Source organism: Helianthus annuus, chromosome 7, assembly GCF_002127325.2.
Source record: "Helianthus annuus cultivar XRQ/B chromosome 7, HanXRQr2.0-SUNRISE, whole genome shotgun sequence".
Classification (NCBI taxonomy): Eukaryota; Viridiplantae; Streptophyta; class Magnoliopsida; order Asterales; family Asteraceae; genus Helianthus; species Helianthus annuus.
This window is the reverse complement of record NC_035439.2, coordinates 129141784-129161498: the sequence shown is the minus strand read 5'-3', so window position 1 is coordinate 129161498 and position 19715 is coordinate 129141784. Positions and strand designations below refer to the sequence as shown.

Genomic DNA, 19715 nt, shown 5'->3' with positions numbered 1-19715 from the left:
ATCACAAAATAGCAATTAATGAAAGTTAAGTATTTTCTAAATACTTAATTGGCTTAAATCAGTGGCTTGAGAAGTGGCTCTGATACCACCTTATTTCTGTCACGGCCCCCGGCCCGGTTTGACCCGTTCCAGGAGCCGCGGGACAGAAATCCCGTGGTATTTAATTTAGGTGACAGCGGAAGTCTTTTTAAAACAGGATCTTTTAATAATTTAAACTGCACGTTACATAATTTAGGGATAAAACCCCAGTAATTTACAATACGGTGATTTCAATGGAAATCTTTATTTTCAAAACATGTTTCTTTATTTATTTACACTGAGCCACTTTTCTAAGCTGGTAGTGCTTCCTGGCACTTTTCTTTGCTCACAACAGATTACCTGAAACATGTTTGAAAAAGGTTTTGTCAGCGGGGAAATACTGAGTGAGTTCATTCAGGTTTTTAGGAAATGACCCATAGTTATAAATTACAGCATAAGAGCGATTACAATGGTTCATATCTTATCTTTATCTGGCTTTCTGTCACAATGGTGACAAGTCACAATTGTAACGATGGTCATACCACTATTAGGTCAATGAACTCTAATAGTGACGTTTCTCCCTAGTAGGTCAATGAACCTAACTGGGAGAAATAGTAATGTGCACAATACCCCACTAACCAATAAATCAAGATATCCACGACTTAGTCCCTGTAATTATAACTTTTTGAAAATAAATTTGGAGTATTGTAAAACAGTTGATAAAAAGAGAATGACTCACATTGCAGATTTAACGAGCAGTGTATAAGCCTACTGATTAGCCTTGATTATTCCTAATTTAACAATAATGCACACACAAACGGGTTAGTAACTAATACAGCAGTTACGTCAATTCACGAGATCAAACCCTCACATCGATTAACAAGTGCGATACTTAATAATTCAATCGGATTCACAACGAATAACGGAGCATAGTCCGAATTCGAACAACACTCAAATATTCAAGTCGAAATCACGATGAATAATCAAAGTACAAGCTCAATTTGAGCAGCACTCGGACAATCGTTGGATAGCTATAATCGATCGGACGTTGAATCGTAATAGCGATCGAGTTATTACCCTGATTGCGGCAGCACTTCGTGATCGGTGTGTGTTGTGAACGATATTCGCTATAACTCGACGGTTACAGAGAATTTGGACGTCGAATGAACAACGGAATTCAAGTCCCAGGCCCCTGTATTTATAGCTAAATTTTGAACCTCCCGCGTGTCGCGGAAGAATACGTGGCCTGTGCCGCGTATCGCCTGGGATGACAAAGTAGGGTAGGGTAGGTTTGTCACTGGTATAGGCTTGATGAATCAGTTACCTCGAGAATTCTCAGCTTAGACAACGAATAATTGTTGATAATTATCAACTAGGGTTTGCCCCCCTCGAGTTTTAGGGGCCCTGATCCTGATTCTGATTGTTCTGAAAATTTTAGGGCTAATGCAGAATTACTTGGTTGTCTCAATTAAGGTTTTCTTATTGTCTAAGTATCGTCCTAATTTTTGATTTTAGTGACAGTTGTTACAGGTTGTAACACCCCGTGTTTCGGAAGTCAAAGTCAAGGTCAAGATTGAAGTCAAAGGAAGAAAAGATTGCTAATTGCGATCTGTCTCTCCTTGCTCAATTCCTGTTTTGCCTTCTTTGACTCGTAGATTAGTCTATTTTATTGTCGCTTTAGTTGTATTATGTGGAGTATCCATTAATAATCGCATAGTAATCGCTATTTATCACTTGTTTAATCGCTTTATTGCTATCGCAATCGCACTAGCAACTCGAATTACGCATTTTGGTTATTGTGATACTTGTGTGTGTGCCTTATGTGTTACTTGTGCATGTTTATTTATGTCAAGTGTGGTAATCAATCGAAACACAATCGAAACTCAATCGCAATCGAATCTCAAATGCTAAACGAATATGAAATATAGATGCTTGTATGTTGATATAGTAGTTGGGATTAAAAGTAATTTGACTAGGAAATTATATCGCATCGCAACGCTCGCAGTCGCAATCGAAACAGCAAAACTCGTCGCGCCGAACACTCGAACCAAACGACTGATCGATCAGGAGGCCAGCCAATCGACCAGCCGATTGATCGGACAGCTGTTCGACCAGGCTGCCATCCGATCGACCAGCTTGTTTCCTCTTTGGGTAACCCTATAAATACCCCTTGTCACCATCATACTTTCCACTTTTGGCAACTGACGTCCGACCAGCGCTCTAACCTTGCTTTTCTCCGATTTCCCCTCAATTCCGGTAAGATCTCGTCCTAAATCTTTTACTTCCTTTCTATCTTTTGAATCTTAACTTTTAACCGTGAAATCATCAAGATTCGAGGTGTTCTAGTATGACGTCATCATGTGTTCTTGAGAACTTCATGTTTTGGCCTCAATCCACCAAGAACAACCGAGATCTAACCGATTTCCACATAAACAAACAAAGATCTTTCATAGATCTAAACATATTCACAAAGAAAAGGATTGAAAGATGGTTTTCCAACTTTCTTTCAACTCTTTTACACTCAATGCCTTCAAAATCGATAGAATCGGAGCTTGTGCCGACTTACTACCCATTCTTGTGGTTGTGTGGTCCAAGATCTGGATTCTATCTACGAGGTTTACCGATTTCGGGTTAAACATGAAACACCATCTCGAACAGTTAACTAATCGGATTTGGGTGATTCCTGTCCGATCAGGAGTACCAAGTATTGACAAAGTTTCTGTTGCTTAACACGTTATCAAAACGTCTCGATAAAACGACAAATAATCAAAACAACCAAGTGTAAGACGAACAGGTCGACCAGGACGGAGTGTCGTCCGAACGGACTACTGATCGAACGGACAGCCAAACCATACGACTTGCCAATCCGAATGACTTGCACCTTGGTCCCACCTTAATCTTTAAATCAACTCTCAAGAGTTTTGGAACACCGAACGGATTGCCATCCGATCGAGCTACCACTCAATTGACCGACCATCCGACCATGTGATGTTTCGTTCAGCACTTAAACAATTTTCAACATGTTCAATGCACAAAGGATGCCACCCGATCGAACGACCATCCGATCGAGTGACAACCTCCTGTGAAATTGTTCTCACTGAAGTGCCCAACCAATCGGGTTGCCGTCCGATCGACCGACCTGAAAAGTAGAGATACTTCAACGTTTTCAAAATACTACAACGAAAACTTCAAAAGTCAAGCCATCATACACAAACACATCCTTCCCAAAGGAAGTAACAATCCACTCGAACGACCATCTGACCGGACCACCGTCCGAACGGACTGTCACTCGTACGACCAGCTGTCCGATCGGAGTACCATCCGATCGAATTGTTGTCCGACCCACTTACACTTTGCATCGTTTTACGCGTCACTTATCGTTATGATATCGTTCTGATCAGGCTAACCCTACTCTCTAGCGCTCCCTTCAATCCACCAATCGCTGTGAGTATACTCGATCCCTTTTTGCTTTACGCACTTTTGGGTGTTACATACGTTACTTATACTAAATCACATCGAACACACTATGCAATACTTTAAATGCTAACCGTTACCGCATGTTATACGTGACTTAGTGAATGCTTGTTTGTTATGTTTATACATGGAATGCTGTCTACCTGCCTTAGCAAAGATAGTACTATTAGTTTGGACTCAGCACCTGTTCACTCAGGGGTTGTTAAGGATAATTACCTACATGGCTCACAGTGGTGAGTGTGTATCGCGAACTGCCTTGGGCAGTCAACCCGTAGTCATTGGTATCGATAGGTTCATGTCGATAACTAACATGTCTCATTTTACACTATGTACATGCTGGTTATGCGTAACGCTTTCGAACTCTATATGCTATTATCAAATTTGTATTCTCACCTTTACACTATGTGTATTGACTTTTACTTTAACGTATGTGACAGATGCTTAGGATGCTTATTTGCTTTCTTTGGTGTGAAATCGAGGCTAGGAAAGACCTAGGTCAACAATAAACAATTGTCTGCAATAAAAATCTGAGTTGTCGGAACAGAACAATTTGACTAGACCTTTTCTGTAATAATTGTATTAGCATTTATGACATGGTATGGGACGTGTTGCTTTAAATATATGGTAAATATAGTTGTTATGGAAACTTCTGGACAATCTGTTTCGCTCAGTGCCATGCCCCGATGTTTCCGCCATGGGTTGGGGTGTCACACTACCCACATATATATCCCCTTACACATTCCTTGCACCTTCCTTTGATATTATCTATCTCATATATATTTATTTCCATGTATATCTATCTAGGTGTTTAATTTACTTAATTAATCTTACTTAGCTTAATTAATCTTGCTTAGCTTAATTAATCTTGCTTAACGGTTTAATCAAGTAATTTACTTAGCCGATTAATTAGATAACGTTATTAGCTGATTAATTAACTTACTTAATTAATTATTCTCAAATGGTTAATTACATCATTTACTTAGTCGATTAATTAATTTAATTAGCTGCTTAACTGCTAAGTTCTAATTAACCATTAAGTTTACTAAATACTAAGTTTACTTAATTGCTAAGTATTCTAGTTAAACAGCTCCCCGAGTATGAGTTCTAATTCTAGATACAATGGAACTCGTATGAGTGTATTAACTCAATTCAACTTTAACGATAATCACGAGATCAAGACTCACAACGAATGACAAAGTATAACCGTATATAGGCAACACTTAAACATCAGTTGGATCAGTTTCAATCAATCGGATTTGTACCGTGTCTGTGACTAGAGTTGTTACCCTAATTGCAAGCATAGTTTTGTGGTTTTAGGGCGTTGTGCAAAGAAACGGAGATACGAAAGAGTAAGTTCGTCAAAATTTGATCGAACTGGTGCACCGATTTCAGTCCCACTGCTGCCTGTTATATACCCCAAACTCGCACTCCCCGCGAGTCGCGACAGCCTCCCGGGATTCTTTCGCGTATCGCGGGAGACACCCGCCTAGCCTGGACTTGCCACGTGTCCAGTATAGGCCTGACACGTGGCGCCTTGCCGTGACACGTGTCTTTGGCCGCCTTTTTGCGTCCAATCGTGCGTTTTTCTCGATTCTCGTGCTAATACTTATCCTGTAAGCCCGGGTCTTGATTCCATTTGGTTCGGTTTATAATTGCGAGTTTAATAAAGGTACTTTTATGCGGGTTGGTTCATCAACCATCAGGTTTTCAAGTTTTATCATGCATACTTCGGATTTTGTTTATGGATCTTTTCGAGGGTCGTTACATATAGGGATTATAACTTTCATTCACCCTATAATCACGAATATCCTTGAGTTGTTGTAGATCTTGAACTTTGATCAATTCCATCTTCTTGAAACTCCTCGGTATCCAATGTTTCACACGGATCTTCTTATCCACCAACCCTTTACCCAAAAAAAATCTTCTTATCCACCAACCTTGCTCCTCACGAACCTTGTTTCACTGAACTCGCTTCACACGAACATTTTGTTTCACACTTGTCTTGACCGTACTTGATTTGTATCACACGAACCTTTTCTTATATAGTTGTCTCAACACGAACTCCAACGGTCTTGATTAACTTGCCCACCATCATATCACACGAATTAAATCCATCTCGCATAGATTTAAAAATCCAACTCACTCAGATTTGTCTTGCGGTTGTATCACACAACAATTCATTCTTTTGACCCAGTCACAAGATTACTTGTTTCGTTGTACCTTTCATAGGTTATCTTCCTCCGCATCACACGGTTTTCCCTTTGATCGTTTCACACGACCAAATTCCATGTTTCTACTTCTCGTCAACGTGTAGGCACATCAAAAGTGCTGGTTCATCATCTTCTTCTGTTTCGACCAATAGTGTCTCAATTTCCTTGGTTTTCTTGGTTGGGCATTCATAGGCATAGTGCCCAAGTTTCTCATATCTGTAGCAAGTGATTTTCTACTTTTCTCTCATAGTCGTTGTCTCTTGCTTGCTATCATCCCTTTGTGGTTTGTTAGTTCCTTCCGACTCGTAAGAGGTGTGTCCTTCACCCCTATGTTGATAATTGCCTCCCCCCGGCCTCGTGACTAACGGAATCTCCCTCGTCCATGATTTCCAACATGTTGTCCATGACCCGCATACAAGAGTTCTTCTAGATTGTTCACGGGGCTTACCTTTTTCTTCAACTTTAACCTTTCTTCATACGTTTTTAATCTACCAATAGCCTCGTCTAACGTCATTGTGTCTAGATCGGAGTATTGCTCGATCGATGCAACTATTTGAGTAAATCTATCTGGCACGACGTTTAGAAGTTTTCGTACCAGAGTGGATTGATTCAACGTTCTTCCGTACTCGCTTGCCCGTGTAACAATTCTATTAATCTTTGCAGTGAACTCGTCTATGGTGTCATCTTCCTTCATTTGCAATAACTCAAATTCTAACATGAGTATATGTAAACGCGCCTTTTGCACACGGTCTACACCAACATGTCTCGTCTTCAATGTGTTCCATATCTCTTTTGCTGTTTTACAATTTGCCACTTGCAAAACCATATCTTCTGGTATTGCCTGGAACAAATATGCAATCGCTGCTTTGTCTTTTTTCCACATCTTGTTGCGTAGCGTTTGTGGGTTCTATCATCTCCCAAAGGTCCATTTGCTTCTAGTTTGGTTTTGATGCGTATTGCCCATATGGTATAATTTGTAGGTTTTAAGATTGGACATTGGTAGTGAGTCAGAGATCCCACATCCCTGTGAATTACAATTTGGCCCGAACCGCTCGTGTATCAGACATGTTTCCAAACAATTTTGACTTTCACAAAATTTGCAAGAAAACAACCTATCTTGTTTCTTATAATTTCTTTACCACCAATACGAACCACTGTATTGATAAACTTTGACTTTCTAGAATCTTCAATTCTTAACCCGCGTATAACCCCAACGCGTAATAACCAATCAATCTAATTCGCACTAAACCCCGGAATCAAAACCCTGGGTAACTAACCCCTGGTTCGACCCTGAACCGAAAATAAAACTAACTTGCGAACTGAGAGAGAATAATAAAACCTGATCGCGAATTCCCTGCGATGCCTAGAGCCTGATGCTCTGATACCAATTGTTGGCCCAAAATGGATCTTTGATCTCTAGACAATCGAATATCTTGAAATATATAAAACGAGAGTATGAATATAATAGAATACAATTGACGAGTGATTTACAAATGAGAAATCTATCCCTATTTATAGTTTCTAAAGGGTGCGATCCAATAGACGCGTCTCTTCACGAACGGGTTCGTCTCTTGAATATGTGCATGTAATTAAACATGAAGGGATGTGTACTTTGATTGAAAAGTCATGTCACTTCCTTCTTGTGGCTGCCAATCGACCAAGGGGTGCCTCCCAAGGGATTTCACCACCCTTGGGGTGGTGGTTACCAAGTTCTGATTTGTCACAAATAGTCCCTCAACTTTGTAACCGCCACTCTTTTCTTTAATTACCATAAAATTAACCCTTAAACTTAAGGATGTATAGGGATTATAACTTTCACTTGTCACCTGCCCCATCATCCCTATCCTTGTCCTCAAATGATGGTGGTGTACACTGTATACAATCCAAAATTAGTATGGCCATCGTCATTGAAGTCCCACCATTGCTACTCGATTTCATCATCCATATCGGGTACCTCAATATATACATCATCCCCATCCACATCTTCATCATTGTTTAATTCCACATCATCATCTGCATCATTCACGTCGTCTCGAATCCTCTGTATGGGCTCCTCGTCATCCGCATTCATGTCGTCTCGAACCCTCTTTCTCTTTGTAAGATATATGCATCCAACTTGTTGAGTTACTCACTTTGTACGAGCAAACTGCATGATGATCCATTTAGCAGAAAACAAATGCTTACAGCGAGTCACCATAACACATTGTATCGCTAGTTTATATTCGCAAATACAATAGTGTTCACTTTTAAACCTAATCCTATAAAGTGCCTCTCCCGTTATCTTCTGCATAGATTTTTGTATTATTCCCCACATGTTATCTTGACGTATTTCAACCCAACTTTGCCAAGCATTTGTGGTTGATCTTTGAATTTGTCAAACATTTTTTACAAAAAAACTCAAAACATAATATTAACTAAATTAGCTACAGTAATATATGTACCTTAGAAACCCCTTTAGTGATCATCTCTGTAAAATCCTACTCACATTCTGTCATAAAAGACTCCTTTATAAAACGATATGGTTTCATCCTTTGCAAGACAAATCCATTAAAACTATGATTAGTGGGGTTTTTGTTCACCACCAAACATGTCTTTAGGAAATTGAAGGAGCTTCCAAATCCGCGAGGACAGGAGATGAAAACGTGGATCTGCATGTCACGAAAAGCACACAAAAGACGCACATTGGTTCATTTTTTTTGTCTAGAACATAGGTTGCAAGGGTTAGTATTCTAAGCCCCACATTATGATACCTAGAATACTAACCCGTATAGATACAGTGGGGTATAAGGTATCTATGCGGTTTAATATTCTAGGCCTCACCAGTGGCGGGAGCTTGACCAAAAGTTTCGAGGGGACGTAAAATGATGGGACCTAAATTTTTTTTCCTATCATTATGTTTTGGGTCGGGTCGGGTAGGCTTGGCTATTCGATTCAAGTCGGGTCAAATAATAATAGTTCTAAATAAAATAAAGTGCATATTTACCAAACTACCCATCATTTATATACAAAGTTTATAAATATTTAGGATATACAATTTAGGAAAAATCATCGGGGGGGGGGGGGGGGGATCCTATATAATTTGAAAATTTTCGACGAAAAATCGGAAATTATACACTTTTAACCGAAACATTGGGGTGGGCGGGTGCACCCCCTGGCACCCACAATACTTTGCCACTGGGCCCCACAATACGCATAGTGATACAATACGGGTACCAAATATGTACAATCGACATGAATACCATAATACGAAAATAAAACATAATATCAAATTCGTTTGTAATCAATAAAGCATAATACCAAAACCTAAAAAATCCCAGTACCAATTTTTTACTAAATATAATTCGGTAAAAATTCCATAAAACCTCCACACCTCTTTTATAGTGTGTCTACATCGAATAGACACTAGTGTGTTTTATATTGTGTATTTTTAACACTAGTGTTCTTTTATATTCAATATTTCAGACATTAGTGTGTGTTATGTGCAAGTGATGTGTTTAATTGTGAAAAGGAATATAACATAATGTGAAGAACTCAAAAACTGATAAAACACAATGTCAAGAAAATAATAAATGTGTTTTATGTTCGAAATGTGTGAGGAGTGTGTTAATTGTGAAAATTGATATAACATAATTTGAAGAACCCAAAAAGAAACGGATAAAACACACTGTCCAGAAATAATGGAATGTAAATATGAATTAGCAATCATGGTGATACAAAAGATAACTGTCGATTTTGAAATCAAAGGTGGTGTTTGTTTTTTGGGTAAAAGCTCTTCTGAGCACTTATGTCTGCGTCGCGCAGACGCGCGCAGACATAAGGGTCCTGCAGCTTGTTTGTTTTCTTGAAGATACCTCTGCCTCACCTCTTCCCCAAGCAGACTTATACCCATGTCTTCAAATCTCTTCTCTCCTCTCCTCTTCAACCTCCACCACCCAGATCCACCACATCACGGTCACCGTCAATCCTCACCACCACCGTCACCGTCAATCCTCACCACCACCGTCACCGTCAATAGAACACAACCCAGAAAATAGAACCACCACCGCCACCTGAATAAATCATTATCCAATAAATTGTCACTTGAATAAATCATTTTTTCATCAAGTTGCATTGAGATATCTGGACCGTCATCGTCGGTAGCTTTCGAAACTGTAACAGAATCTGAAGAAGCCATAAACCCGTCAGCAAAAGATTTCGAAATTCCATTTCCGTCGGCAAACTGATAGGCCCATTTAAGGCTAAAGTAGCATCAACTTCATCACGATTATCTCCAATATTCATATTATCACTAGAAGGTTCTAGAACAGGCAAACCAGTATCAACTTTCACATCGGTTCCAGAACATAAATTAGATTCCATATAATAATCTTCCATAGTTGTAAACCTCAAACAAAAACCTTTCTCCGTGGGCAGATTGTAGTGATTTTGTGTGGTGAGAATTTGGGGGAAAAGGTGGAAGTGGTAGATGAAGAGAGAGAGAGAGGGGGGAGTGTTGTGTGTGTTATGAAAAGAGGTTTTTGTATAAATAAAAAAACAAACACTCTTCTCCTTGCAGACTGCAGACCTTTGTTCCACCTCTTCTCCTGCAGATGCCTGCAGATGTGGTCCGCAGACTGCAGACATTTTACCTCTTCAAAAACAAACAGCACCAAAGAGTATATGCATTTTCCTTAAAAAGTTAGTTAATTTATTTAGGATCTTTCATAACTAAAATAATTATTCAAATACCATTATACCCTTTTGTATAAAATAACTAAATGCCACATATTATAAGGAGATTGCTTCCTACACTTTGTAGGAAAAGTAGACTTTGTAGCCAACTCCTACCCCTCTCTCTCTCTCGTGCTACTTGAATGAACCTGGTTATCTTGAGGTCTTTTCCTGCTCCATGGATCTATTATCTCTCTGTTTTACTGGGTGATAGCCTTCACTTATGTTGTTATCTCGCCAAGAATGTGACGTATGGATTTGTCCTTCACATGTCGACGTTGCTGACTAAATTGTTTCATGAACTTTTTCACTAACTTTTCGAAACTATCAATCTCTTCCAATGGTACTTTCATACCATAACAAATGTAGCCCTCCCTACCAGGGTTTGCACAAGCATGTGACACCATTGTCCTTCTTTCCTGTCCCGCCTCCTACATAGTAAAGTTGGCTTATGATGGACACATATGTTTCATACATCCAATATCACATAATAATGCATAGAATCAACTAAACTAATATTTGGGAGAAATCATCTTTATTATATTTCACTTGTTGTAACCCTATATAAAATAAAACCGTTTAGATTCATTTATTACAAATTATCTTATTTTCATAACCAACTAATTATAGCACGTCAATAAAGAGTAACACACGATTATTATTTCACATATTCTACTCCACATAGATCAAATAAGCACATAATAAGATTTAAACTAGATACACAACTGTAAAACAGTGTAACTAGACACATGACCATAAATGCCAATATTTTCTAATTAACTTATATATCTTTAAAATAATATTTTCTCATTGACTTAAATATTTTTCAATAATGACACAATATATTTAAAAATGAGAAAAATACTAGTCTCTATTTGGGCCATTTTGACGACTTATACACTCTTACATATCATCAAGCCATACATTTCCCAAAGCCCATAGAGGCCCATTAACCCCAAACCCACCTCATCAAAACCCTAACAATCCACTCACTTCCACCTGCAAACCCTAACATCTCTCCTCACCAACAACAATGCCGCCAAAGTTCGACCCATCCCAAGTCGTCGACGTCTACGTCCGCGTCACCGGCGGCGAGGTCGGCGCCGCGAGTTCACTCGCCCCAAAAATCGGCCCACTCGGTCTCTCCCCAAAGAAAATCGGAGAAGACATAGCAAAAGAAACAGCAAAAGACTGGAAAGGCCTACGTGTCACCGTCAAACTCACCGTCCAGAACCGTCAGGCGAAGGTCTCGGTGGTGCCGTCAGCCGCTGCGTTGGTGATCAAGGCGTTGAAGGAGCCGGAACGGGACCGGAAGAAGGTGAAGAACATTAAGCATAGTGGGAACATATCGCTTGATGATGTTATTGAGATAGCGAAGATTATGCGTGCGAGGTCTATGGCTAAGGAGTTGCAGGGGACTGTGAAGGAGATTTTGGGTACTTGTGTTTCCGTTGGGTGTACGGTTGATGGGAAAGACCCCAAGGATTTGCAGCAGGAGATTGCGGATGGTGATGTTGAGATTCCTCAAGATTAGATTGAGAAATGATCAAGGTGTTTTGGTAGGAGGGTTATGGTTTCAGTTGTTTGTTATTTGTTTTGTTTTGTGACTCTTGCTTTGGTTATCTGGTTTTGTTATATCATCAACAGGATTTTATATGTTTGGTGTTCTAGTAGTTTTGAACTTTAATAGTTTGTGATTGATTCTTCATTGCTTTACCTCTTTACAACTGTTGTTAAGATTCTATAGGATTTGTTAAGATCAAGAACATTGGTAGGTTAGGGTTTTGCCCCTTCATGTTTGAGTTATAAAAGTAGATAGGTTTTCTTTAAAACCTACCCAATGGCTGAGCTATATGTACTCACTCGGGTGGTTCTAGGCAGTTTTGGCCGGGTCGGGCTCTTATTGTGGTCTGGTCGTCGCCTACCGACGGTTTTGTCTATTTTGTCAGCCACCTTTAATCTTACTAAATTCTATACATGGTTTTAAAAGGCGCCAAGCGCACAAAAGTGACGAGGTATAAAAACCGAGGCTGAAAGCGCAAAAGCAGCAGTATTTTCGTATGAGTGGTGCAAGGCAATTTTATAATTTTTATATATATTCTATTGGTTTCTAGGGTTATTTACAAAATTTTTAAACACGAATAAGTCTTATGGGTTTTAATATTGAAAATACATACAAATATTGAAATACATATATGATGTACAACAATCTGCTGCACAAAAATGTAGCATATACATGTGGCGTGCGCCTCGGAGTGGTTTTTTCACCAAAGAGCGTGTCTCAGTTGCGCTTTTATGTACAGAGTGCGCCTCAACTTACTTAAGGCGTTTCAGTGTGACTCATGCCTAGGCACACCTAAGATGCGCTTTTTGAAACCAAGATTCTATATAGCCATCATTATTTTCAATGATATGAAACACCCATCCTTGTTGTGCAAAGACCCTAGGTCCACTTCTAGTGATACCCCAAAGCCGAATGAACTCCGGAACACTCGAACCCTAGTTATCTAAATAGTCAAAGACTCAAGGCGCAAAGGGTCAACGGTCGCCTAGACTCAAGGCGAAAAAAGTGCATGCCCAAGACAAGCAAGCCATAATGATAAAAAAATAAAACAATTATATGGTACATGCATCAAAACTTAATAATTTAACACTCTTGTACAAATATTATAAAAGAAAATTATTATATTTTTCCAATGTAGCTAGAAAAATAATAGATATTATTGTTTTTTAGTGTACACACATATATATATATATATATATATATATATATATATATATATATATATATATATATATATATATAGAAAGTATAATGTACAAAAGCCCTAATCATACTTCACGTACGCGACTATCCTGACCGTCAGATTTTTGTGATTATCACGCATGGATCAGATTTACCACGCATGGATCAGATTATCACGCATGGACCAGATTATCACCCATGGATATAAGCCACTGAAATAATCACGCATGTATTAAATAATCACGCATCCAATTAATCACGCTTTTAATCCTCTGATCTGACGGTCAGGATTGTCCCGTACATTAAGTACGATTACTCATAATGTATGTTAACCGCTCTCTCTCTCTCTCTCTATGTATATATATTATATTATATTGTGTGAGTTTCATTGGGAACACAAAAAAAGTGGAAAACACTCTTAAAAATTCAACTTAACATGTTAAAATCAATTTTTTAATTTTTTTAACGCTTTGCCTTATAAATATATGTAGAAGCATTTTTAATAAAAAAAATCAAAAACTAGTTTAAAAATTAACTTAACATGTTAAAAATCTAGTTTTTTTTAAATAAAATTCAGCGTTTTTCCTTATAAAATGGGTAGAAACTATTCCAATAAAAACCATTTTTGTTAAAGAAAATATTTTAGCCTTTTTTAAACTGTTTTGAAACATTTTTTTTTATATTTTAGTTTTTGATTTTTTTATTAAAAATGCTTCTACGTGTATTTATAAGGAAAAACGCCGATTTTTTTTTTTTAAAAATTGATTTTTAACATGTTGAATTTTTAAGAGTGTTCCCCAGTTTCCTATTTTTTGTGTTCCCCAATAAACCTTCCCCTATATATATTTCTAAAAACTTATACACGAATATCGTAAAAAAATTGAAGATACTGGGACTTTTCTATTTTTTAAAGCATTTTTTTTATTTAAAACAAAATTACTTGCACAACCCCATCCACAAGTAGGGGTAAACTTGCCGGAATGTTTCTCAAATGCTAGTAAATATTGGCGTGCTAAAAGCTTGAATCGAACCAAAGTCAAGCTTTCTTAACAAACAAGTGTGAGCCTGGTCTTCACTTAAACTCAAGTAGACTCTAGAGCCCAAACGAGTCGTATTTGTTATATAGTTTTTTTATTTAATATATCAAATATAAATTTACATGAAAGTTATCATTATATATAAATTGATCATAAAAATAACTAAGAAATATATATTAGCGTATAGATATTATTTAGCAATATATATTAGTGTATAGATATCATTTAGGAAATAAATAAAGAGTAAATTACAAGTTTTGTTCTTTATGTTTGTCCCAAATTTCAGGCGTTGTCCTTTACCTTTAAAATTGATGACTTTTGTTCTTAATGTTTGAAAATGTTACATGTTATGTCCTTTAGCCCTAACCAAGTTAATTTTTTTTTTGTTAAATCTGATCATGTGCAAGACACGTGAGGCATTTTTGTAATTTCGTTTTTAGAGAAATTTGTGTAATTAACTTGAAATAAATACCCCACCATCATCACACCATTCAGACACATATCTTTGTCTCTTTCTATCCTATCTCACTAAAAACAACAATCACCTCCACCTCCACAGTACTGTCACCACTCCCTACCACCACCGCCGCCATCCCCTTCCACCACCTCACCCTGTCGCCTTCACCACCTCCATCACCAAGCCCATCTGCACCACCGCCTTTCCCAACCCCATTGGCCCCACCACAAAACCCTAATCAAGATTTCAACACATAACACAGATCTTTAACCAAAAAATATAGTTTATCCGCAATTTCTGACCTGATATCTGAGCTGGGTTCTTTTATCTGAGCTGGCGAACAAGACCATCACTGCCGACCACCATAACCGCCGGCGACCACCTCTCCGTTGTCAAACCTCCGGCCGATCACCATCACATCAATTTCATTAGTTTCCGTCACTCACCACCGCACACCCATTTATCACCTAACCACCGCCGACACCTCCGATTACCCCATTGGAGACCACCTGACCTTCACCTTCGACCACCCAATTACCATCTCCTAATTTTATTGCTCCAAACTTCGAGTACAAGTTTATCAACGAATTCTTGACCGTTGGATCTGAATACAACCCAGTTTTATAAACCCAACAATGAATTTGAAAGGCTTCTTTACACAACAATGGGCCAGCACAAGCCGAAAGCACACTTGTAACAGTGTAAGTGTTGATTTCTTGATTCAGGGTCATCATTTCTCTAATTTGCAGTTGACTTGTGAGCCCTAATTTGCAAAGGTGAACCCCAGTGATGTTATCAGGGTATTAAAGAGGGGGAAAGACAAGTGGGAGGTGAAATGACCGTTCTACCCTCATGTGCAGTGCACATGACATAATTTAAATGAAAATTATAACTGAGTTTGCCATAAAGGAAATAACGTGCAACATTTTCAAACATCAAGGACAAAAGTCATCTATTTTAAAGGTAATGGACAGCGCCTGAAATTTGGGACAAACATAAAGGACAAAACTTGTAATTTACTCATAAATAAATGAATCGATCTAGAGCCACTCACAGAGCTTGAACTCAAGCTTTTGTAAGTTAAACGAGTCAAACTTAGATTAGCTCGAGCTTGGCTCATTTTACACCCTCACGAATAATCGTCGAGTAACATCAATGAATGTTAGGGTTCCCTATCATGACAAAAACAACCGCATGCCTATGCGCTTTGGACTACATAACTAGATACCACACGTCCAAATACTTGATTTAATCTCTAGTGCCATATCGGTAATATTCAAACTCTTGACATTGTTAGTTTTGTTGAACTTAAGGGGTCGAGCATTATAGAACCGATCAGTTGCACAATTAGAAGAATTTATGACACAACAAGAGCAAATGATGAAAACACTTGATGCTTCAATACAAACTCAAACTTTATATAAGCCCCAATACTTCATCTATGAACTAGGAATATATATATTGTCGAGTCCCTGAATCCCGGTGGAGAGTCAACGAAGCTCGTCAACGTTGCAAAGGATCGACGTCGTCTTCCTACAAAAAAGAACACCGTTAGACTCGCCACGGAGGACCCCGGAGGGGGAATCCATGACCAAGCTCCGACGTGAGAATAAGTAACCTTGCTGCGGAGTGAGGAGCTTATTCCGACGAGTGTGTGATCGCCGAAATATCCTCAATGGTGTAAACTCTAGGCACTGTGCCTTAAATGCGATCCGAAGGAATGTTGGGAGTAAATGTTGTGTGTGTATATAATGAGAGGAAGTGTTAAATGCATACCTCAAACATTATCTTCACCTTCCTTATATAAAGGAGTTTGCTTATCTCCTTGAAGGGTTTCGCCGGGTTCATCTAACGGCGTTCTGGAAGCATTGGGGAACTCAGACACGTGTCTGAGCCCCAACGGCCGGATCCTTGGCTCATTAATGGAGCCAGCTGCAACTGAAGTAGTGTTTCCGACGATGCCCCTTTCTTTCCTTTCGGACAATTAATGATATCCTAGAGATATCACATCTCTCTTTTTCCCGCGATATCATATAGGCTTCCTTTAAGAGAGAAACCGATATTGGGCCTGCAGTTGGGCCCAAACAGAACTGGAGCCCAAAACAAGACCCCAGAACGATAAGTGGGCCTCATCGTCATATATTAATGAATTTCCTCCAATTTATTTGTTAAAAAATTCACGTATAGAAATAAAAGACCACCTCATATTCTATGAGCAGTATTTGTTGAGGCAGTCAAAGTTTAAACATTCAATATGGCAATTATTTTATAACCACACTTTTAATTGACATGTGGCTTTGATTGGATCGTCCATTAAGCCACATGATGACGTAAAGTTTAAAATCAAGAACCATTCATAGGAAAAATCGAATACCACATTCAACACCTTGTTTTTCTCAAGATCGTTCATAAAGCCATGGTTGATAATCAAAATCATTTTGTATAAATGCTCAATCCCTTTGTTCGTTATTTTTCAAACCTGTTATCGATAATTTCTTTTTAACGTCAAAAGTGAGGTTTAAACTTTTTTCTCTTTTCAACAGAAAGAGATTGTACAATGCCAATCGATCTGATGACGTTGAATGATATGAGGGCAGTGCGGGTGAAGTCGTCTTTTACAGAGGCTGCACCGTTGCTCGTCGTCCCTCCAATGAAACCGTCTTCTCCACCTAGGTTGGCAACTATTAGGGAAGAAAGAGGTGAAGGTTTTGAAGAACCAACGTGAAACATAAATCATATGCCGCTATATATGTTTATGTAGATTCACAGCGATTGATTCACTATAGTCAATCCTGATGTTTATTGTGATTTCATTTTATTTTGGTTTTTCTCCTGTCAATAATTGTAAATACATTTGTATTATCAAACTGTATTATAATATAATTATATTATAATAATAATAATAAAATGTATCATATTGATAATAAATAACTGTTTTTCCCTTTTTGGCACATGTTTATTTTTTTTAGTGAAATGAATGTACAAGTGGTGGTGGAGAGGAAGTGGGCGGTTTTATCCATTTGCAAACATCCAAAGTTTTAGGTGGCTCCACAAATAGCAATCAACATCGATTATTTAGAGAAATAGAAATTGTATTTTATGCTAATAACTACTTTTTTCTTTGAAACTACCAATTAAATTTATATTCCAATAACTATTTTATATTATAACATCTCATGTAAGTTGTAAGGCGATTTAACTTTTTAAGTATAATAATCAATATACCATATGTAATTGCTTTAATCTATATGTTAGTTTTTAAATATAGCTAGTTTTGTGGACACCTATTTAAGTATAAGTAGGTCTTTTTTTATATTTATATACAACATAATATTTATTTTAAACTTTTTGATTTTTTTTTTTTTGAAATATAAGCTATAAGCTTTCAATGCTTCTATCTTAGCCATCCTTATCATCATCACATACTAATGTAAGGATAAATCCAACAAAAACATCCAAGGATGAATCCAATCAACAATAGCGACATTTGTGGGTATCAAATGGCTAGCACCTTGTTTGACCATTTAGCACTTATTGTTCGTAGGGGTTATTGAACACGTGGGTACATATGGCCAACACCTTGTTCGGCCATTCAACACCCGTTTTTAAGCCATGTTACACTTGAACACCCATTTTGCCTTCTCTCATATACATTTTGTTCTCTCTCCTCCATATCATCATGCCCTTTACCATCACCTCTCTTTAAAAATGGTCCTAAAACAAACTATTACAAATACTCTTATGGATGCATTTTAAAGTTAAAGGCTTCGTTCATCTAATTGAAGCTTTGAAATAATTTTATATAAAGAATATTACTCTTGTTATGTAACACATTTTCTAGAGTTTTCTAATATAAGCTTTTGAAGCATTACCTTTTCTTTTATATGAAATTATTTTTTAATTCTTATTCTAAGTAAATCCTACAATAAAAAATTTTACATTCAATTTTATCGTCTACCTTTTTACAATTGATGAATTACCGTGTCATCAAATCTTTTTATAATAGTATTCACTTTATCGTTTTTTATTAAAATTAATTCTGTAAAGTCAATTTCCGTGAACACAAATCCTGAATGATTAATAATATTCTCTTTCTTATGCAAAATGTCTGAATAGTTTATACAATAATAATCGAATGCTGTTTAGTATTATCACGTTTGGAAAAACATCGCTTTGTATATTAATATTGAAAATTATTAAATTTGGGAAATTGCTTTTATGAGTTGGCTTGAGTTGTCTTGATTTGTCAAAAAATTATACATATGAATTGGAACTCTTTATGAATAGTGCCAACCATAAATTAATCATTAAATAATATTAAATGAAATAGCTATGAATAACAAGTAATGATGTCTTATCTTTTATTTTTTATTTTAAGTTTTAATTGAGTGATTCTTGAAAATATATTTTTTGTTTAATTTATAAATAAGTTATATATATAATTGAGTTTTTTTCTTATCGTTATGAATTGAACGATGTCATCCTAACAATATAGGTACTGGCATTCCTTTTTATATTTTTCTGGATATTTCTATCAGTTTCGTGATGAACCGATTCAATTCCCACCGAATTACAACATTACCAGTTGCTACTATTCATACCGGTATAAGTTTAGTCGAAGACGGAGTTGTATTCTACCATATATTCGTTGTTTCTTTCATTGCTATATCGAGTCGATTATAACTGATTTTTTTGTTCTTTACTGTGACAAACTGAACCAATACTATTCGAACAACTTTAGTAGCGGTATAGAATACTTTTTTATATCATAAGCTATAGTGAGTGTCGGTGACAAACAAAACCCTGTTCGGAAAACATGGATACCACGTCGATTTCAACCGAACATCAGTACCCGATATTTGTACTTTTGAAATCTTTATCAATATTCATGTTTTAATTATCAATAAATAAATATATGTCAATATCCTTTCGGGCTTATCATGACTTTATTTTTAGAGGTTTATCGTTTGATCGCTATACAAAGAGCCGATAACGGTACCGACACCTTATTGAATCGAACTAATACCGAACGACTTCTCGCTGCAATGCGCGAGGGAAGTCAA

General features: G+C 37.4%; 1 protein-coding gene across 1 annotated transcript; it reads left to right on the top strand.

The window, feature by feature from the left end:
- Positions 1–11395: 11395 nt before the first annotated feature.
- Positions 11396–12101, top strand: LOC110868386 (60S ribosomal protein L12). The gene has a single exon (XM_022117537.2). It carries the CDS (start codon positions 11446–11448, stop codon positions 11944–11946), a length of 501 nt encoding a protein of 166 aa, XP_021973229.1. The 5' UTR covers positions 11396–11445; the 3' UTR covers positions 11947–12101.
- The last annotated feature ends 7614 nt before the right edge of the window (positions 12102–19715 follow it).